This window comes from Podarcis muralis, chromosome 14 (assembly GCF_964188315.1).
Source record: "Podarcis muralis chromosome 14, rPodMur119.hap1.1, whole genome shotgun sequence".
Taxonomy (NCBI): Eukaryota; Metazoa; Chordata; class Lepidosauria; order Squamata; family Lacertidae; genus Podarcis; species Podarcis muralis.
The window spans coordinates 39610406-39632649 of record NC_135668.1 but is presented as its reverse complement, the minus strand read 5'-3'; the positions used below and the strand labels follow the sequence as shown (position 1 = coordinate 39632649).

General features: G+C 40.6%; 2 protein-coding genes across 5 annotated transcripts in view; one reads left to right on the top strand and one right to left on the bottom strand.

Annotated features, from left to right (window-relative positions):
- LOC114584321 (nucleoside diphosphate kinase 3) overlaps positions 1 to 22244 on the top strand; it is a 261547-nt gene that overhangs the window by 134628 nt on the left and 104675 nt on the right. The gene's annotated exons all lie outside the window — the stretch shown is intronic.
- Positions 1 to 22244, bottom strand: part of MRTFB (myocardin related transcription factor B) — a 97118-nt gene that overhangs the window by 12281 nt on the left and 62593 nt on the right. For all 4 annotated transcript variants that reach the window (XM_028706078.2, XM_077918477.1, XM_077918476.1 and 1 more), the window contains 9 exons: positions 20155 to 20220; positions 17586 to 17641; positions 16300 to 16375; positions 15606 to 15767; positions 12788 to 12966; positions 9099 to 9242; positions 5474 to 5721; positions 3714 to 3867; positions 1351 to 2376 (listed from right to left, as the gene is read on the bottom strand). In XM_028706078.2, the coding sequence (XP_028561911.2) occupies positions 1351 to 2376; positions 3714 to 3867; positions 5474 to 5721; positions 9099 to 9242; positions 12788 to 12966; positions 15606 to 15767; positions 16300 to 16375; positions 17586 to 17641; positions 20155 to 20220 (2111 nt within the window). The remainder of the gene's footprint in view (positions 1 to 1350; positions 2377 to 3713; positions 3868 to 5473; positions 5722 to 9098; positions 9243 to 12787; positions 12967 to 15605; positions 15768 to 16299; positions 16376 to 17585; positions 17642 to 20154; positions 20221 to 22244) is intronic.

Genomic DNA, 22244 nt, shown 5'->3' with positions numbered 1-22244 from the left:
AAATGCAACAACCACAACAACTCTTGTTAAGTTAAACCTCACTGTCCTGTTCAGCATGAGAAAGAGTCATGGTCAGTGTGGCTCTGTAAAGTGGTTTTGCAGCTTTTAGAGGTAAGAAGCAAATGATGCTTGCTGCTTGTATATGTGGTACAGGGTGTCTGTGTGTGTAATGCAATTATCTATTTCAGTTGCATCCCTCCATCTTGACCTGACACAAGAGACGTATAAATATACCTAAAACTGAGCCAAACCACTGGCCCATCTGCCCTGGTACTGTCTGTGCTGATAAGTAGCAGCTCTCCAGGGTCTTCTACAAATGCATCTCTCATCCCACTTACTGGAGATCCTTTTAGATTACTTGAAAGGCACACATCAAACTGGGCATGTGCTCTACCACTGAGCTATGCCTTCTTCCTTAAGATGACTAGAGACATATTTTAGAGATAAGGGAAACAATGAGTGAAGCCAAAATTATGCATTTTTTATTACACACTCACTTGAGAGGAGCATTCCAAGGTGTGCATGTGATCATGAACCCTGCTCTAGAAAAAATACGGGAAGGAGAGTGAGTTGGTCAATCCAAGTCTCTTTGAAATGAATTTTCTAACTGACATCACTGCCTGTTCTAGCGCCAGTTCACCAGGCACTTCTTGAGAAATCCCGAAAAGGTGTGCTGGTGCCACTTCCAGTTATACACATTGCAAGAAAGCGTTTTCTTTCTTTCTTTCTCTTTTGAAAATCCCTGAATTTGTATATGTGGCACATTTTATGTCTTGCATTCATCTAGGCACATGAGAATTTCTCTTATGTTTTATGGCAAGCTGTTCACAAGAACAACTATTCTTATAGTAATAACAGAATGGATTAATAATATAATTCTGTCAGCCACTGTGTTGAAGCAGCAACTCACAGTAAATCCCCCTTGCACTGGTACCAGAGGCCTAACCCAGAGCTCTAATCTAATAACTGGTATGACTTTTTAATCCATTTACATTAGATCCTATGGCCAGTGCAGGATCCACCTGCAATATACGTTTAAAGCACTATTGTACAGGTTTAAACAGTCATGACTTCCTCCAAAGAATTTTGGGTCTGAGAGTAGTCAGGAGAACCCTATTCCCTTCAGAGAACTACATTTCCCAGAGTTCCGTAGTGAAAGGAACTGGCTGTTAAACTAATCTGGGAATTGTAGCTCTGTGAGGTGAACAGGGTTCCCCTGACGACCCTCAACATCCATAACAAACCACAATAGATAAAATAGTCACTGAAGTCACATGAAGAAAATTCCCCATGGCTATCAGATTGTAAGTGACAATGACAAATAACTCAAAATGGAGGAACCTTTCGTACCTGTACCTGGATACTGCCCACAGGTAGTTGCATTGAAGTGGCAGAATTTGGACCCTGGAGAGAGAGTGGCAGTAGCAGCTGTGCTGTTCCTTGTGCAGTAAGTAGAGCTTGAGGCTGGGCAACAACAGCAGTTTGTGGCTGTCTCTGCGAACTTACATAAAACTGAGATATGACATTTTGTGGTTCAGCTTTGGCCAAAGGTACCTCCTGTTTGATAACAATAGCCTTTTTGGCAACTAGGTTCTGGACATCCACTGACGCTGGCTGTCCTAAAGAATGGTTGGCTTCAGATACAGGTTGTTTTGCATCAGAGCAATCTGCTAAAGTGCCTTCCTCTTTGACATCATGACCGATATGCTTCTGATTCAAAGTCAGTGTAACATTAGCTGAGGCTTGGGGTTGCTGCTGCTGAACCCGCTTCTCAACTTCAAGTTGCATTTTCAGCACTTCCACGAGTTTCTGCTCCTGCTCCAGTTTTCTTTTGAGCTCTTCAATCTGCTTCTCTTTTTCTTGAAGCTTACGGTCCTTTTCTGCTGCATCAAGCTCCATGCCGAACATGCTTCCACTGCCGTGACTGTCCTCATTTGCAGTAGCTCGAAGAGGAGGTGATGCATTTGGGAACTGTGATGGAGACATCACGGTCATGATTTCCGTCAAAGTATCTGCCATGTTAGTGTCATCCGTGCTGAGGCTGGACGGCTCTGAAGGAGACGGGGAAATGGGCAAAGGGGAGTTGATGCATTCCATAGGTGTTGATTTGCCGCCAGTTCCACCAGATGTTGTTTCTGAAGAAAAGCTGGAAACTGAGCTAGCTATTGGCTTGTTTAATGTAGCAACAGGGAATATGGCAGTTATTTCTCCAGGCTGGCTGGTACAATTAGTGGAAGGAGTAACTGCCGCTGTATGACTAGCATTGATAGAATTATTGTTAAGATCCTGATAGGGTTTCAAACGCTCAATAAGATCCATTTTAGTTCCAGACACTGGCAATCCTCTTATCTTGAGCTCCATTTTCAGTTCAGCTACCTGAGTTTTGTTTTGTTTTTAAAGGAAAAAAGAAGCATTTGTGAAAAAGAAGCCAACTAGTATCAGGATAACTCTGACACAGATTGCGTTTTTTTTCTGCACACAGGAGATATTACGACTTATAGGGTGCCTAAAATTACTAAAGACAAGATAAATTAGGGAAGAAAGAAAAGGGGGAAAGGGTGACTTGGGAAAAGCCAAATTGAACACATGTGTCTTAAGAGGTGCTTGAATGAAAAAACAGATCAAGAAGAACATACAGTAGTAAGCTGCTTTATAATGAATGAGACCATTGGTCCATCTAGCTCAGTATCACCTACACTGACTGGCAGCACCTCTACAGGATTTCAGGCAGGGAGTCTCTCCCAGCCCTACCTGGAGATGCCAGAGACTGTGCCTAGGGCCTCTTGCATACAAAGCTACAGCCCTTCCTCAAGAGAGAAACATATAAGGTAGAAGGGCTTTCCAGTGATATGGAGTTGGAATGGAAAAGGCACTGGTAGGAACAGTGAGATTAACCTTAGGTTGAAATAGAAGACTAGTACCTGCACAGTATGTGTTCTGAGATGGCGCATGAACTGAAAGGAGCATTTAGAGATAGAAGAGAATATAGATAAAGAGGAGAGAGACCAGGGAGACACGAAACGTTGAAGCGAAGGTGAGAAGTGAGAGGAAACCAATGAAAAGAACAATGTAAAGAAATAGTAGGACCTGGACAAAGAGTGGGAAAATATTAAACAAGGAGCAACAATGTGCAAGTGAAGTTCCTGGAAGCACAAAGTTTTCATGTTCACTGCGGTGTTTGATCACCTACCTCCCTGTACATTCCCTTCCCTATGTGTGCAGAACTGAAAGCAACATTGCACTTAATGGACAAGCCTGATGGCACCTTACAAAGTAACCTTTATTATTATTTTTCATATAAGCTGTTGTCAGGTGCAGTCAACTTTGCATGCAGGAAGAATTATTAATAGGCAAGCACCTGAATTATAATTTACTACATTTTTATCCTGTTTTTCTTCCAAGGAGCCCAAATTAGCCATAGATGCTAGATGCTATCTTTCCTACTCCCACTCCTACAAATTTATCTCCACAACCACCCAGAGAGGTAGGTTAGGGTGAGAGGTGGGGACTGGCCCAATGTCACCATGTGAGCTTCATGGCAAAAAAGTGAATTGAACCCAGGTCTCTGCAATCCGAGCCAAGTAGCAATGAACAAGGTGAGTAAAGGGAGAAGGGTATGATTTGGGAACATTTGGGGTCCCATGAAAGCACTGCTATCATAAGAAGCAAACAAAAATCACTTTTGAAATGGTCGCATGACACTTTTTTTTTACCTTTAAATCATCCAAGCTAGGAGGCAGGGGCCCAGGTTTTCTGTTGGAAATATTATTGTTCTGTCTCGGAGTGCTGGCTGCTGCGGAAGATGTGCTATTGCTCAAAGTATTCAGTGGTACATTCCCGGTGTTGCTCTGTTTGTCACTCACTGGCCTTTAAGAAAAAAAGGAATTGAAGCTTTCAACCATTTTCTCTATGACCTCATTGTAATATGCATTGCCTTGAATGGGAAGTGATTTTCCACTTAACTATGAAGTATTTTATATATGCTGCACAAGTCAGAGTATACTACTAGAAATGCAAAATGGCCAAACCATTTGTTACTTTAAAATATATTTTATTCTGTTAGCATAACAATAGGGCCTTTGTTTAAAAATGCTGAAGGGAATTTGTATTGAAATAAAGTAAGAATTTGTAAAGCACTTTGTACTGCTTCCTCATTGGCTCAGCTGAAATGTGAATCCAGACAATTCACATTTCGTGGAGTGGGTGTTACATGAAAATTGGCCTTGATCTTCCCAGAAAAGTGGAATCTAGCAGTTTCTATCAGTATAATAACTTCAGTAAATATCTCAGAGAAGCAAAAAGCCTATCTTTTGACACTAAAATAGCTATCCTTGAGAATGCCTGCAGTGGCATTTAATACATACTTATACAATACATGTTTAATATGAAATGCTGTGTGCATAAGAGACAGACAGCCCTTTGTCTCTGATGCTAAGGGCTGGAAGCCCCATTTCTATGGGTGTCTGCAAAGGCCTGTTGCCTGCAACAGTGCTAGCTCCAGATTAACAGTCACAGCCTACACTTCGGAAGCATCATCTGGACTAAACAAGATTTGATGTTAATTGCGCCCATGCAATTAGCATACATAATTTTTTCTCACAATAACAATGGGAAAGACTGAACAGCCTCAGTGCTGTGGGAGATGGGGAAAAGAATTTTAACTCCTCTACCCCTGTCATGGTAACAACAACAACAACACTGCCTCTTCACAGGTTCAATATGCATTTCCGTGGAAGCTCCTTTTGGCCATAACACAGACAGCAGCTTTTGACAGGCAATTTTATCTGCACTGTAGCAGAGAGAGAAAGAGTAATCTCCCCCATCCCCATAGTCTGAAGGCTGCTACATACATTGCAGAAAGCACACATTATTGTAAACACACAATTAATGTTCCATCTAGTTTAGTCCTTAGTCTGTTTGGATAACGGGATTTGGCATCTCATTTGGGGTGAAGATCAAGGAGCTGTTCCTATGTGACCAGAACTTAGCTTTATACCATCATGTGTCCACCCTGCCTTTGCTATCCTATATACATCTGATGGGCAAGGCTTTAAATAGTACTGTTGTCCTGGACTGAATTGCTGCAATGTACTATGGTTGGGAGTTGTTGATGCATCCATTTTTGCCTAGCATAGCAGATCATATGATTGGGCTTTATGTTCTCTCTCTCTTTAACCAGACGAAACAAGTGTGATGTGTGTGTGGTTTTTTTAAGAGGATGGCAACCCCTGCCTATCAAACTAGGTTTCCTTTGCTTCAAAAACCTTCAGAAGAAATAGAAGCAAGACAAGTCCTGTGTTCCTCAATTCCCTTGTTTCCAACAGAATTCTTCTGTAGTTCAGAAACCTACTCTCTCACCAAAACTGACTGCAAGCCCCAGAACACCAAAGCAAGCATAGCAGTTGATATGTATCCCTATTAAAAACCACCCCCTCTCCCACACAGGGGGGGAAACTGACAAAGCTTCACATACTTGAGTGGTGCAGGAAGAATCGTCTGGTAGTTGTAGTGCTGCTGCTGTTGGCTCAGGATCTGCAGTTGCAAAAAAAGCTGTTGTTCTTGCAGCAAGCGAGCATAGCTGGAGTCCATCTGTGGCTCATTCTTCTCACCTTTCTGATCAGGTGGGATGTACTGATGGTACTTCAGTTTCTTCACTCTGGGCTTTGGCTCTTTGCTTTTCTTGCTCCGAGGTTTGTCACTTGGGTTCTTGGGGTGGGGTTGCTATTCATAGACAGACAACATAAACAATGAGTTGGAGAGCCAAAGGTTCCCTTCTGCTCAGGGAAGGGCTATTTTACACCTTGCAATAGAATCCCATGTAAGAACAGTGCAGCTAAACCCAAAGATGTCACTCTGCAAAAGTATACATAGTGATTTCCCTTTTGCTCATGGCTTTTTGTATCCAAAGAAGCCAAGAGCGCTTGCTTAGGTTTATATGAAAACCAGTGCTTGTGATTTGTTTCTCTCCAAATAAAAATGAGGAGGAGGAGGAGTGGAGCAGGAGCGATTTTAGCAGTGAACACTAGGATGCTGGCTTGTCCATTCAGTGTTGAATTTAAACAACACTGAATGCAAGTCGGCTTAGCGTGCACTCCCAAAGGTTCCTTTACAATGGGATTTACAGTTGGCACTGTTTAAATTCAGCACTGAATACAAGTCCCACTGCTTTCCAGTGGGATCAATATACCAGATGTCATATGATGTCAGGTTATTGATAAATGGGTGGACCCACCCATCTGTCAAATCCGGCTAGCGGGGGTGGACCATATTATGTGTGAAGCAGTGCTAAATAAAATGACTAACCTTTCAAATTGTGTTGGTTACCTGTGAGGTAAGACACTACCCCCTCCACCCCAAAACTTCTCTCTATACCAGTTAGGTCAGCAGTAAACCACCCTGTGATCATCAGATGGAGGGTGGTATATAAATTTAATAAACAAATAATAATAATTATTATTATACATTGATGACAAATGACATTGGCTCCAATCCAGCTTGGTGGCCCAAGATAAGCAGCTGTTTCCCCATACAAATCAAAAGATGCAAGCAGTCACTTCAATGAAGCCCAATGGAACATCAAAATGGTAACAAAAAGGTTATTCAGATGCACTTCTGCATCTGCAATGGCTATGTACAGATGGCTGCCAGTCTCCTCTTCTGGATTGTGCAACTATCTTTTAGCAAGCAAAAGGCAATTCTATTCTGTGCTTGTATATTCTCTGTCAGGCAAATGTGATCTACCCAGCATGTTTAGGAATTAACTGCACCGACTACAAATTTGTTCATTTGTTTCTACCAAATATATCAAGAAGAGAAACTGTACTGTTAATTCCAACCTAAGTTGTAACTTCATTAAAGGTTGTCTAATTAAAGGTTCATTAAAGGTTGTACAGAGAACTGTACAGAGCAGGGGTGGGGAGCCTGTCCCCCTTTGGATGTTGCAGAACTGTAACTCCCATCATCCCCAGCCATTAGCTGTGCTAGCTAGGGCTGGTGGGAGTTCAACAGAATCCAGAGGTTGACAGATTCTCCATCCTTAGCACAATAGATAGGCAGAAGGATAGGCAAAGGGATTTAGGGGTTTCATAACAGTCATTGTGCATGTTGTGCTTCTCTTCTTGCATTATTTGCTGTGATTCTCTTGTTGCATTGTTTCTATTTAGATACCAATGACAAATACTGCATCTACTGTAAGAGAGTAAAGCTAGAAAAAGTTCAGAAAGGGCAATGAAAATGAGGGTGGAGAAACTTCCCTATGAGGAAAGGTTACAATATCAGGGACTTCTTAGTTGAAAGAAAAGGTGAGTAAGGGGTCATTATGATGGAGATGTATATTATGCATGATTTGGAGAATATAGGTCTCCCTCTTTCAAATGGTGATGGCCATGAATGTGGCTGGCTTTAAAAGAGAATTAGACACGTTCTTATGCTATATAGAGATGCATCACCTTGGCTGGTTTTCATGAGCCTCTGAAGGATGCTTCAAATGTGTCAATTAGCAATTTGAATGTGCAGACTGTCCTACTAGTCTATAATAATTGTAGCTTTGGAACAAATAATCATGAATGAATAAGAACAGAAAGCAAATGTAACAGTCAACTTTTTTTTGTTGTTGTTGGGCTGCAGGCCATGTTTATAAACAAAAACAGCAGATCACAGTCCAGCATTACACTTACAGGAACTTTATTAAGGAAATTCCTCACAAGCACTGCAACAAACTGACTTGGCTTCAATCAAGAATTAAAAAACAACTATAGCACAGATTCACTGTGCAAGAGCCTAATCAAAAACACTAGTCTCCTATTTATGCTAACCATATCCAAAAGTCCCCTCCCCAAGTCTTCCAGATTTGAAACCATATGTCCACATGTTTCATATGTCCACAGAGGCTCCCACACACATTTGAACTTACGTATCTGCCAGCTGCATTTTGGAACTAGCACTTGGAGTGGAGAAAATGGGGACTCCTATTACACATGCAACACATTCCCTGCACCAAGTTCCATCTGCTCACAACCCTGCAAAGTTCTGACTTGTCCTCAATAACTGCCAGTGTATATTGGTAGCATCTTCCAGATACCCTTTGCAGGTTCAGTTCGCTTAAACCCATGCTGTTAACTATTTTGCTAAGCAAATTCTCCAAAGCCTAGCAAACTTAGATAGTTCCAGTCTGTGGCTTCCTAAATGCTAGGGGTGAGCAGTAAGTGTTGGTGGAAATGTGATGCAGAAGCAGCACTGGCTAGTATTTGTTAGGGCACAAATATTGGCATATCCGACTATCCTACTCCCCAATAATTACCTGTCCCTTCTTAGGGACAGTTGCCTCACAAGGCAGAGATCTGTTGCATTACACAGCTTTAGGTGATACTTGATCTTTAAAATCTAACCACTGCAGGAAAAGCTGGGTTAGCTTACAGGTGACATCACCACTGTGTCTATTTGACTGAGGGAAATGCTTTATAAAACAATTTTATAGGAACTGGCAGAGGGTTGTCCTTGCCTGCAATCCTCTGAAGGCCACTAACCCAGCTGGCATAATAATAAACCTTGGAGATAGCAAAACTAAATCTGTATTGACACTGAAATGCAAGGCTTTGTGCGTAGGTGTGTGTGTGTTTCAAGGAAGGCTGAACATCCCTTGCCAACATCCTACTTTCCCCCGCATCATCTCAGAAAATGCAGTGTCGGGAACACAACACTTGCAAAAAAACCCACCACTATAAGTCCAACTACAAATAACTGTTCAGTGAATTTTGTAAATGTCATACATTTTTACATCACTTATTTTCCTTCAGAAGTACCTTCTACTTTAACGTATAGAACTGGATTCTGGCAAAAACGTGGTGCTTAAAATTAACATATCAGCCAAATAACAACTTGACCATGATTTGTGCTCTTCCGCGATTGCTTCAGTGGCACCTGTACTTATACAAAGTTATCTTTACTTATGCTGTTTCATTTTTCAAATGTCTGTCTTGCAAGATCCATAATACTAGTACAGGAATCTGGCAATATTTCTCACCTCTCCTGTTGTGAGATTTTTCTTTGTTAGTAGAGTAAATAAACCAAACAAATCAAGCATGACTGTTTTCTCATACCTTTATTAGTGTTGGCCCACTGCTGAGTTTTGTTGCCAACACGGTATTTGGGGTAAGAGAAGCAGCAGCTGCAGAGCGTGTAGTGTGCTGATCAGTGACAGGCGGCTTCAGAAATTCAGGTAGTGATGGTGTTAATGTGGGATACTGATAATAAAGAAAACAAAACAAAATGAGTAACTACTGCCCAAACATTTTTTCTACATTGGCATTGGCTTTTCTAAAAGAATTTACACATTACATATTTCCCCAAAAGAACTAGAGCCACAAAATTCTCCAAAATTTCTCAGAAAGAGCAACCAAAGGAAAGTCTTACTCTAGATACATTTATGTCTCAAGAGTCGCCAGTAGAATTTTGAAAAATCAATAAAATATTTTTTAAAGTGGCCTGTAGAATTAAACATCCCCCCCTTAAAAGGTTTGTGTCTTCCTTTTGCTACTGAAAGTATCCAAATTCATCAGAAAAAGTCACTGGAAATAGCATGTCAGAGAGAGTAAATTCATGCTAAAGGTTGAGAACATTTTGTTGAGTGTGGCCAGGGTTTCCCTCCACACTCAGGGTCTGGTTCCTCCAATCTATCCCACTGCTGCCAAGTTTCCTCTAGGTCAAAGCACTAGGACTGCTGAAAACAATGTTCCCAGCACTCACCAGCTGCAAGCATACTGGCTGCATGAATTACATTTTAATTTGGCAAAATTAAACAAAAAATTAAGCCTACAAAAGTGCATTTAACAAATATTTGTAACGTTGTTAATGACAATTTGTCATTTCTTCTCCTTGTGCATTCAGGCAGTGACTGTCAATAGAAGTGGAGTCAAAATGAAATCATTGAAAAAAGGGAGGAATCAGAATGCTTGGGAAAACCCCTAGAACATTATTTGCAGAACTACAAATAATGATGATTTTGATGATGATCATAATGATGGAGTTGACCCCCCCCCCACACACACACACCCAAAGAAACCCAGCCTTGTAAGGATTGTGCAAGCTCATTAGTCACAGACATAGTATCAGTTGGGAAAAGGGAAAACATGGAAAAAGGAGAAGAGAGGTGGAAGGGGATGGAATGGCCTGCTGGAGGAGGGAAAACAGGAGTGCCTGGCGTGCTCTGGTCCAGGGGTCATGAAGAGGCAGACACCACTGGCTGGCAGGCAGGCATTCTGAACAAAATTCCTGTTAGAGAGGCAAGGATATACAGATTTGATTTGCTAAGCCAAACCATGACTTAGTGCAAAGGAGAAAACATGTGTTCCCAGAGTGAAGACTGCAGCCGCTGTGCTCTTGCCCTGGTCCTGATGGCCTTTGGTTACATAATAAAGATGTGGATTACTTAAAATGGGAATCATTGTCCTCTCTATTTTGTAACCATGTTTGCTTGTTTTTTCTCTGGGAGAAGGACAAGTTTGTTTAAAAAAAACAAACAAAAAACTTTGGATGCCGGACAACATTCTGAATCAAGATAGCACATCAAAGCATCACTCTGGCATGATTTTGCTCTTTTTTGGCATAGGTTGGGTCCACTACTTTTGACACCTCTGAAAATTTCATCATACCATTTGGCAGGTCTTCACAAATTTTGGTGTGACAGTAACCTGTGCCAGTCTGGATAGCTTTGAAGGTTTTGCTGCCCAATTTGGCAGGATGGCATTAACCTGCACAAATGTCTGGAAATATCATCACCAGTCTTCATCTATGTTTGGATGCCAGGCACCATTTTGAATCAAGATGGTGGGCCAAACTAACCATAATTAAATATTAGCTCCCCAACATTTTATTATTATTCAGTGCCAGTTCAGCTTCTTCCCCAGGTCAGGTTGGAGTCCTGAGTTGGCGTGTGTGTGTGCACACAACCCCCAAACCCACAAATTACACTATTCATTTAAAAATTACAATATATTTTAATGTCTTCAAGTTCCTGGGCAGCACTGGGCATTTTGTGTGTGTGTGTGTGTGTGTGTGTGTGTGTGTGTGTGTGTGTGTGAGAGAGAGAGAGAGAGAGAGAGAGAGAGAGAGAGAGTAAAATGTGGAGAAAACAGTAAGGGAAAAATTTAGATCAAGGCTGCATTGCTCAAATATTTAAAAGTAATTACACTGCTTAAATCATATACAAATGATAGAGGATATGAAATTCTTCATATCTCATGTAAAGATAAACTGGACACTATAAGGGAGATGTGTGCAAGAGTTTCCCAGTGCCTCCCCCTATAAGCTATTTTGCTGCTCAAAGTCAACTCCTGCCCCAAGCTGTCTATATCCCTATTTTTCCCCCAATGGGTAGAAGAGAACTAAGCAGCCCCTCTCTGTAAAATTCCTCCATTTAAACTGCCATCCATCTGAAATTACTTGTAATTAAAATCCAATCAGTCATACATAGTTACATGAATCTATTGTGTAATATCTGGTCTGGTCTCAAGGGAGCATGGTAAAGATTGGATTTAGCAATTTTACACAAAAATCGTTAACCACAAGAGAAAACCTCTGCAAGAAAAACCTACAATTTCCAGCACTGAAATACTTTAAATTACAAGTGTTTCTCAATGGATGTAAATGAATAAAAGTGTTCTTAAATGTTACTTCAAAACTAGTTGGGAAGAGCACGATAGCAAGGAACACCTTGTGTTGTGCAATCACTTTTTCATCCTGCTTTTAGTTTTTAAAAGGAAAAGAATCTAATTTATTTTTGTACTAACGGTAACGAAAAGAAATTTATGTTCTTGGCTAACTATTTGATTGCACATATGAAGAAATGTTAAATATCTAGACCATGAAGAGAGAAGAAACGGCTATGACGCCACAGACAGAGATTTCCAGCAAATCTGAGTAATAATAATAACAAGGGAGATTTTTCAGCCCAAGTACAACTGTAAAAAGGAGAAGAGAATTCATTTCCAGTCAAAATGATCTTCCACGTCACATTTCAAAGACACTGCATCTAAAAATAAATATGCTATGGCCATTCTATGTGATGTGTGGATAGTTAACAGATACTTATTTAACAGATTTCCCAACCACAGTGCTGTGTGTATTTATTCTAGATGAATCAAAAAGGTCCAGCACTTTCATCTACAGACATCAAGATATCACAGCTTCAACCTTTTTGAGCTCCACATCTGCACTCTCCAAAAAGATCCTACCACCACCACATACAATAACCAAGCTGGGGTGTGGGTGTGTGGAGTCTTTTATTAAAGCCAACAGAAGGCTTCTTCCAAGCCAATTTGCAACAGGGGAAGATTTCAAGAGGGTGGTCACGGCTGAAGAGGAGAGAGTTAACACTCCCTCCCCTCTGCAATCCCTTCATTGCCATTAAGCTTGGGAAGAAAAAGAAAGTAAGCAAAGGAAGCCACTATATGTAAGTTGTATGGAAAATATACGGATTCCGGGGGTTTTCTTGGCACAGAAATCCCTGACTATTATGCATGTTGGAGCTCATATTGAAGAAGGACAGGGAAGACTTTCTACCACTTTTCAGAGCAGAGTTTGATATCTACCTGCAGAGAATACGCATCTAACAAAAATGGACAGACTTACTTGAAGTAATGAACATTTCCTACCTACCCACCAAAACTTCAGGGTTTTCATAAAACACAGCAGACATTAATCAAATAGAGAAAGAATATCTTAAGAATGCTTGGTTAACAGGGAAATATGACAATAACTAAGGTTATGGCATGGAATCAAGACACTTTACCTGATTAGTAGTGGGGATTGGCAAGACTGGAGATGGTGCCTCTCTTGTTTTGGGCTCACCAGGGGATGCTGCCGAGCCCTGGGATTCCTGACTAGCAGGCTGATCTGGAGATAAAGCATCACTGCTGTCTTCATCAAAGGATTCATCCAGTCCTTGAGGATAGTTCTCCTGACCAACCGCTAAAATGAAAGAGGTGGGGGGGGTGAGAAATCACCTTTTAATGCCATGATAATGCAGAAACAATTTACTTGTTATTTTTGACATGTATCCAGCACTCATTCGGTGAAGACCTGTGGACATTTCACAAGTAACAGACCTTCTTGTATGAAGGGCTTCTTTGTGTGAATTTGGGCCAAACTAAACAAAGCAGCGTTGGACACTTGTTTTCATCATATGTCTATTCCAGTTCGACATAAAACAGGTTGGAAATTTTAATAGTACAAGAGTGCATGGCAGAGAGGTGCTAAACTTTCCTTGGTTCCATGTTTTAATGAGGATAATCTGTATTCTCCAGGTAATCTTCTCCATTTCTGACTCAGTATTGAGGTCAAGAAGGTAAAAAAAAGTGCCCAGAGCAACAAACTGTGTAGAAGCAAGGTATGGGGGCATTTGGCACCCCTCTTCCATGTCCTCCGCCCCCTCCTTTATAGGAGAGAACAGGGCAGGCCAGGAACAATGGTCCTGTCGTGTCTAGTTTGGCTGAATTTTTTTCCTATTTTTTTCCTAATTACTACTGAGAAATTTGATTTACACTGCACATTCTGTGCAACTATTCCATAAAACAAAACATGCTTTATGCCGTAAGTTAAATATTAAGCGGAACAAAACTGAGAGGGTAATAAAAAAGACTAACCTGATTAAATGAATGTGTTCTAGGAAAAGCGGTGTGGGGGGGAACCTCTCCTGTAGTTGAGGATGAGGACAAAGCAGTACTCTTGAAGGCAGTAACTGGCTTACTTATTATCATATTGAAGAAAGATTAAAAAATCAGGGTAGTGGAGAATGTCATGTGTACCTTGAAAAAGCAAGCTCATTTTCTTTCAAGTGCAAGTGTGAGTGTGACATAATCTGAATGACATATGTATGTGGAATGTGGGGCTCAAATGTCCACTGACTGCAGGTCCACAGTTCCACAAAACAGACATTTAAATATGCTCTTAGGATTCCTTTAATATACTGCTATTACCCCTTTAGTGTTAAAATAGAACAATCCCTGGTCTGGTGTCAGTATCCTGTTTCACAAAATGAACAAGGGGCAAAATGGTAGCATTGGTGTGGGACATAACTACATCTATGTGTTTTGCTTTTGGGGGAAAAGTATAAGGGAAACATGTGTTTCAGATCTGGAGAGGAGTGCAGAGTATTTAGTATTTTAAAAAAATGAGGTGGTGTAATAAATGCTTCTCAAAATTTTAAAGGACACAAAATGGCTTGGATATCATGGAAAGGAGTTGTGCCACTAGTGACATCACTAATGATGTCATAGGTACTATCCAATGAGTGTCAGATATACAGCACCTCCAACTGTAAGGGACACAGAGAAAGAAAAGGGAACAAAAAATCCCCCACAAAGGAAGCAGCTGACACTGAAAGACAAATCTTTATCAATTAATAATTGTCTTTGCAAAAAAATATGCTTTGCATTTCCGTTGATGACAACCACAGAACCAGCAGAACAAACATATAAATAAATATGTGAGTCATAACACAGGTATTTATACTCACAGACATAAATTATGATAGCCATAGCTATTAATGATAAATTAACATGTGCTAAGCCAGAAATATGCAGGAGAAATGATTGTGAGGATTTTGAAGAAGGTACAGTATTTGTAGAATTTGTACTGTTAAAATGGAAAGGGGTCAAACCATCATAAGAGGCGTTAACATTTTTGGAGGCTGGATAGTTGGAATGGAATAGTCTTGGGGGTGGGGCACACATTTATTTATTTTCTAAAGATATTTATTAAGATTTTACAGAATGGGAAAAAAAATACAAAATAAAAATAGTTAAAAAACAATTCCATCTTTCCATCACTTATTTTTCATTTGCTTGTTTCCCAGACCTCCTCACACCTCCCTTTTTTGTATTCCAATTCAATTTATTAGTTCAGCAGATCCTTTCCCTCTTTATTTATCCTAGTCTTTAATCTTAAAATATTATACCATTAAATTTTTACCTATTAATAATCCATTTTTTCATATTCTTTATAGCGTTATAGCTAATAACCACTTAACTTTTTATCCAACATCATTCTAACATTCATTAATTTTACAATATTCCTGCACACATTTTTATTTTTAATTGATTATTATTATTATTTTAAATAAAGAAATTATTATTAAAAATGCATTTTGAGGGAAACCATCTGGATCTTCTACGACAAATGACTTCACAAATGCACCTTTTTAAATGTATATTTTCAAAACCTCATAACTTGGAAGGTCCTTTAAGGCTCAGGTTTTCACCTCTCATTCTTTTCTGCATCAATAGACCCATGTCCACCGCCGAGGGCCTTCTGGCGGTTCCATCACTGCGAGAAGTGAGGTTACAGGAAACCAGACAGAGGGCCTTCTCGGTAGTGGCGCCTGCCCTGTGGAACATCCTCCCATCAGATGTCGAGGAAAAAAGCAACTATCTCACTTTTAAAAGACATCTGAAGGCAGCCCTGTTTAGGGAAGTTTTAATGTTTAATGCTGTACTGTGTTTTTAATATTTGGTTGGGAGCTGCCCAGAGTGGCTGGGGAAACCCAGCCAGGTGGGCGGGGTATAAATAATAAGTGATGATGATTATGATGTCACAGCTTCCCTACTTGCCTATAATCGCTTCTTTGACACTGGAGTCTACAGGAAGGATGTTTTTTTCTACAAGTTCCATAGGACCAGGCCTCTGAGCGATCTTTTCATTCAGATCATCTGCCAATCGTGCTCTTTTCAGTTTCATCTGAGTTGCTTGTAGAGAGGGTTCCGCAAAGGTCTCTGGAAGAAAGGGGACACATTTTAAAAAGAACTATACAATTTCCTTTTTATGAACATTGGTTTTGATTTTAATTATACAATGATATTTTCAACATCTAGATCACATTATTTATGCATTTCTAGAGAGCATTTGCTGACCTCAGATTAGATAGAACAGGACAAATATTTTAAATGGCTAGCACAGTTCACCACAAGCTATGCATTTCTGGCCCTGTACCATCTTTGCAGCTACATTTGTTTTTGAAGCAGAAATCAAAGTATATATTTTTGAAACAAGCAGATAAATATTCTTTATTAAGAGGTCTAGAAACACCACTTCACAGTTAATGTCCCTAATATCCACTTTACCTTAAATCAAAGATTGCTAAATATGTAAATCCAGTAAATTAGATTTTATCAACACATATTAATAATTAGTTTTTCAAGGGAGATTCATTGGCTTTGTCTAAAGGTTTGGAATATATTCAAGTTCTGAAGCCACATTGAGCATTTTAAAATGTTCAGCCAGAAAATATGGCATCGGGGTCCTCACCTTCAAGAATGTGCATTCTAACCAACTCTGATCTATCAGGTCTACTGCGTATCTTGTGCTTCAGAAAATTCTCAGTCTGAAGGAAAAAATGCATGAACGTTAAATATACCACATTTACTGGCAATTCACCCAAAACAGTTCACTTTAAGGAAACATTTTTGGGAAATGGCTTTCAGAGTACATGTCTTTATTGCAGTCCTGAACAGGCTGTCATTGAAGGAAATTATTAAAATTCTTTGGTCACAGAAAAAAAGTAACCATCTGAGAATGTTTTGCAAGATGTTGCCTTACATCGGAAGATTATGTTTTATGTTTATTATTAAATCATTTAGAGAATACTACAGAACATCAGGTTCTTGGCAACTCACACAATAAGGGATAAAATGCAGACGTCTCCCCTTCACATTTTACAATCCAAGATCCAACTCATACAAATTTACTCTTTGTAGATGACGTATTTCAAACCTATTCCTCTACATAGTGACGCTAGTGAACAAAATGTGGTATAAATCTAATTTAGGATTCCTAGCAAGTCAGCAGTTGCAACCACCAGACTTTATGGTGTTTTTGAACTGTTTGATTTTTTAAATACAATAATGACTTCCCAATAGTGCAGTTTGCCCATTTTTAAGGCCACTTCTATTGAGCAGATTAAACGTGAATACGCAACACACTTACCACAGGAAATACAAGTCAGCATTTCCCCCTCAATGTAATTAAGCAGTACTGAGTTTAAGCTGTTCTATGATTGAGTCCTATATTGTATTACAATGAAACACACTGGCACCTATCATGGTAAACCATAAACCATGGCTTACTGTGAATGAACAGTGTACTAATGCTCATTTTCTTGGGCCAGGAGTAACAAATCTTGAGTCTTGGCTTAGAGTGACATGCAAACCAGTGCTCTGGGTTTGCTTCTACCAGACAAACCACAATTCGTAAGCCAAGAACAACCCTTGGCTTTACATCATTGTGGTTTGTTTGGGCAGAAAATGAATCTCGGCTGGGATTATCTACTGTAAATCTATATTCAGTGGAAGATGAGGGTGACTGGGGAAAGGGCTGAAGGATATTATAAGTAATCATACTGTTGCCTGTTTTTGGCTTGTTTGTATTAGTTACTGTAGGACTTTAAATTTCATTAAAAATGACCCCAAAATCTAGTTCCAGAGATTATAATCTAGTTTTGTTTCATCTTGTTTCACATATCTTGCATATCTCACCCTTTCCAAATGCAAATATATGTGAAGAATGAAGCAACACGTTTAAACTTGAATCCTTACCCTGGCTCTTTCCAAGCTCTTTATCTGTTCATGGAATGCAGCTGGGCTCTTCAAAGCTACAATGGAGAAGTAAAAGACTGACATGAAACTATCAGAACACACTGGTAAAGACAGATACTTTATACTCCTTGATATTTGTTTCTACTAACATTGAATGTACTCTATCCACAGTATATGGCCTCCTCTTTGTTGCCCTCCCCCACCTGTCATAATGACGGGCCTTTTGTTAGTAATAATAAAACCTACATCGACCAATAAGTTCAATGATAATCATTAATATTGACTGGGTTCTAAAAGACCATGAGCAGAAAAAATGAGGTGCTTGGATTAATTTCCCTCTATATACCGGTAAGTATTAGAGCAAGAGGTGATAATTGTGTAGAAACAGCAAACAGAAACCAAATATATGTGTATGGAGAATAATAAGTTGGTTCAGGTGTCTGCCTTACATCAACCAAAATAATGTTCATGCACTCTCATTATTCTCCCCCTTCGCTTGTATTACTCTTTCCCCATCCCTGCCAAAAGGGACTCCCAGTTAGCACTGATTAGCTGACTGGCAACCTCACTTTTGCCAGGGATTGGTTGTACTCAGGAGTTCCCAAACAACATAATTTGGCCTGCTTCCTCCACATGCATATGAAGTTGAGCAGCCACCACGTTCTCAAGCATCTTGTCGAAAGGGGAATCTTTGTAACTGGGTGGTACTTGAGTAAACCTCTAGAATCCAGGCAGATCTCTTGAGGAGAGGGTGCACTACTGCCACCTCTAATGCAGAAGGCATTACCTACTCCTGCAATGAAGAATTAAATACCCTCTGGGCTTGCTCATTCAAAACCCCAGCTAGCTCTAACAATCCAAGTTGGACAAGGGTTAGACCTGCATGTGATAGACGAATCTTCAAGTATCCTCAAGTATCTTGTTTTGCATCATCAGGCCCTGATATCTGAAACTGATACCAAACATCCAGGCTTGAGGGGGATCTAAACACCTCCTCTAGAGCTGTATTATCAATGGCATCAAATAACTTTGCTCTCAAAATGCCTTGCAAACTTGTCATAGCAGGCTTCTGAGGGTTTCAAGCCATTTCCACAGGGTAAGATCTTAACTCATTCATCACAGAAAAACTCTGCTGGATGAATACTGGAGGATGCAGTGGTGGCAGAAGTAAGCTTTCTTTGCTGATATCACCAACACCACATGGTGGGCTAGATTACATGCCTTTATCATCAGTTGTCTTGGTTATAAGACTTATGCCACTTGCACTCAAAGTGTCATCCACCCAGCCTACGCTGATATTGTACCAAGTACCATGGGGACAAACTGAGTGAAATCTGTCTCACCTAGCCCAGACACTCACATCATGGTACTGCATGCCAAGTCAGCTCCTTCACCCAAAATCAAATTGTAAATAAGGAATGGCAATGACCAACCTGGCATACAGCAACAGCACTACCAGCCTGGAGGACAGGTTGGTAGAACAGAAAAGGCCACAGACCACAATTAACTGCTTGCTATTATTATCTTCTCTTCATCCACCTGTGCTGCATCCCACTTTGCCACTGAATGTCCGGATTGGGGCATCTCTTTCCCCCCGCCTCACCCACCTCTTCCTCCACACAAACACATAAGCTACCCAACTCACAAACACACAAATGAAGGAAAAGTTTAGAAGAAGACATAAATAGGAACAAACTCCATGGAAAGCAAGCACTCTCAAAATTTATCACAAGACAGCAAAGCTAAAATAAAACAATTAGCAGCAAACAAAGTGCATATGGTGTTTCTAAAAATGCACACAAAAAGCCCATTTCCTACACACCCTAAGAGGCTCATATCTTTAAGGTTTATTGAAAGTGCAGTGGAAACAGACCCAAGCAGTCTACTAAAAAGTGCAATCCAGACTCTTGCCTTGGCCCACCTCTTCCCAAACCACCACTCAGCAACCTTACAAAACCAGCCCCTCGTTCTAGCCTCTCACACCAAAAACCCACCCAGTTCCACATGATTAGCTTTTCCATCATAACTTCCACGTGTTACGCCACTTTCTCATGTGGAAGGTATCATTGGGTTCTGACCAACTGAATCATGTTTTAGAAACAGTATATATCTCCAAGCAATAAAGGTTTTTTAGTTGCTTCTGAAGCAGTAATTCTAAATTGACATACAGACATCCTAATATTAGCTATTACAGAGACACATGACAATAAATCATTTTATTATTCATTGAATTTATAATTAACCCATAATACTTCAATGAAGTATATTATTGGTTTTAAACAAAAATCTGTATTTTCTCCAGTTCTTTCCTAAACTTAAAAATGGTAGACAAATTCCAAAAAGGTGAAATATATTTGTGTGTGTGTGTGTGTGTGTGTGTGTGTGTGTGTGTGAGAGAGAGAGAGAGAGAGAGAGAGAGAGAGAGAGAGAGAGTGTGAAAGCACATAATTTTGATTATCCCTTTGTTTTCTGGGGGGGCATAAATGTTATTGGTTATTTCCTGTTGTCTTCAGCAAGAAGCCTGAGAATTCAGTGCTGCACAAGCTGCAAAAAATAAAATTAGTCTTACGTGGCATGATTCCCTGATCCACCAGCTGTTCTCTTGTCCGCCTTTGCTGTAGCCTTAGCTGAAGTACTGGCAACAGAAAAAAGGGAATAATTATTTGACAATCAGAAACGCAGTTTTACGAGTAGCTAAGTACAATGGGTGCAATCCAGAGAAAGTTAGAGGAATACATAATTCTCGCTAAATTAATCGGACTTAAGCCCTACAGCTTAATGTTTCATTACGACCCCTTGTTTTCCATAGGATTTAGGTGCATCAACACAGACAGAATATGCTCCTTTCCACAGTGGAGCGGCACAGGCATTTTAACTTGAATTCATGCATTATTGTATTGCATTGTGCTTTAACGGTAGTGGAATATTGCCAAGACACTAGGCATATTATCTGCGGAAGATTTCTCTTTGTAAATGTCCGTATTTACAATCAATTCCCTAGGAGCTGGTGCTGTTAGCACAGGGAAGTCCCCAGATCAAATCTCACCCAACGTACTAAATGATTTAAGGGACGGCACTATTCTTTTAGCCCTGCATCTACGATACAGGGATTACCATATTTTTCGCCCTATAGGACGCACTTTTTCCCCTCCAAAAATGAAGGGGAAATCTGTTTGTGTCCTATGGGGCGAATACAGGCTTTCACTGAAGCTTGGAGAGCGAGAGGGGACCGACCCCTCTCGCTCTCCAGGCTTCAGGAAGCTATCAGCAAGCCTGGGGAGCCCGCGGGAGTTCCCGCAGGGCTCCCCACGCTGCGGAAAGCAGCCTGCCGCCCGGCGCGCAAGGTGCCCTGAAGCAGAGCACCTCACGCGCCGGGCAGACATCGGCCAGCCCCACAAGCTCGGGGGACAGCGGGGAGGTGCAGCACCGCCATCCCGCTGTTCCCCGACCTGGTTTGGTTTCCCCGACCTGGTTTTGGGGGGGAAATAAAGGGAAAAATTTTTTCCTTTATTTCCCCCCCAAAAAACTAGGTGCGTCCTATGGGACGGAGCGTCCTATGGGACGAAAAATACGGTATAACATTAGTCTGTTAGGACTGTTGATTACTAAAATCAATTGTAAGGAGTGCTTTTAACACTTAATACAAATTGGGCTAGGATCAGACCTAACCCCAGTCCACCACAGTCATCTCACTCCCTATCCAACTCTTTTCCAGTGTCCTCAGTCATCCATACAGTAACATTTAATTAGGACCTATTAGCATGAAGTCCTATGTGAATAGTCTCAAAGCATAGTTCTACCCCTGATAAAATCCAGGAATCATCCATGTGCAAGATTGTGCAGACTCGTTTTTACACACAGTGGCCCTACTCAAATGCTATGCTCCTGCATGAATGCCCGTAAGCAGGGAAGGCTGACTGGGTAGGCAAAAAAAGAAAATGTATTTTCACATGATATCATGAGTATGCACTGGCTCAGGAAAAGGTATTATTCAATCCAACCCACTATATATTTGTTATTAAAGAACTATCACTGGAAGTTTGACATGTTCTGTTGTGTGCTCAGAGAATCATGCAGAGGTTAAAGATCTATTGTAAGGCTACTGGTTATCCATTTTTAATGGGGGTATTTTTACATCTGCTATAGGTCCAAACTGAATGCCTGACTCTCTACCTACTTATTCAATTCTTATATTTCTGAGCTGGCATAACTCATTACAGCCTTCCTCAGTTATCACAACTCCACAGTTGTGTGTATGTCACACAGTGGCGTAGCGTGGGTTGTCAGCACCCGGGGCAAGGCAAGTAATTTGCGCCCCCTAAACCATGGATTTGCGCCCCCTAACCCGTGGAGTTGCGCCCCCTAACCCGTGGATTTGCCTTAACCCCAGATGTTGCGCCCGGTGTGGCCGGCCCCCCCTGCACCCCCCACGCTACGCCACTGATGTCACATATAAAATGCCATGTGTGTGGCAAAAGGCCAATAAGTTTCTCTCACAGAGTTTTAAGAAAAAGACTGTTTCTGTGTTTTGAAAATTAGGTCACACCTTCAAGGCCACAGCAACCTTGCTTGCTTTTTAAATTTCCACTCAGCAATCAAATGACACTACCAACACATTTATAGGCTGGTTTAAATCAGTAGCTTAGCCACAGTGGACCT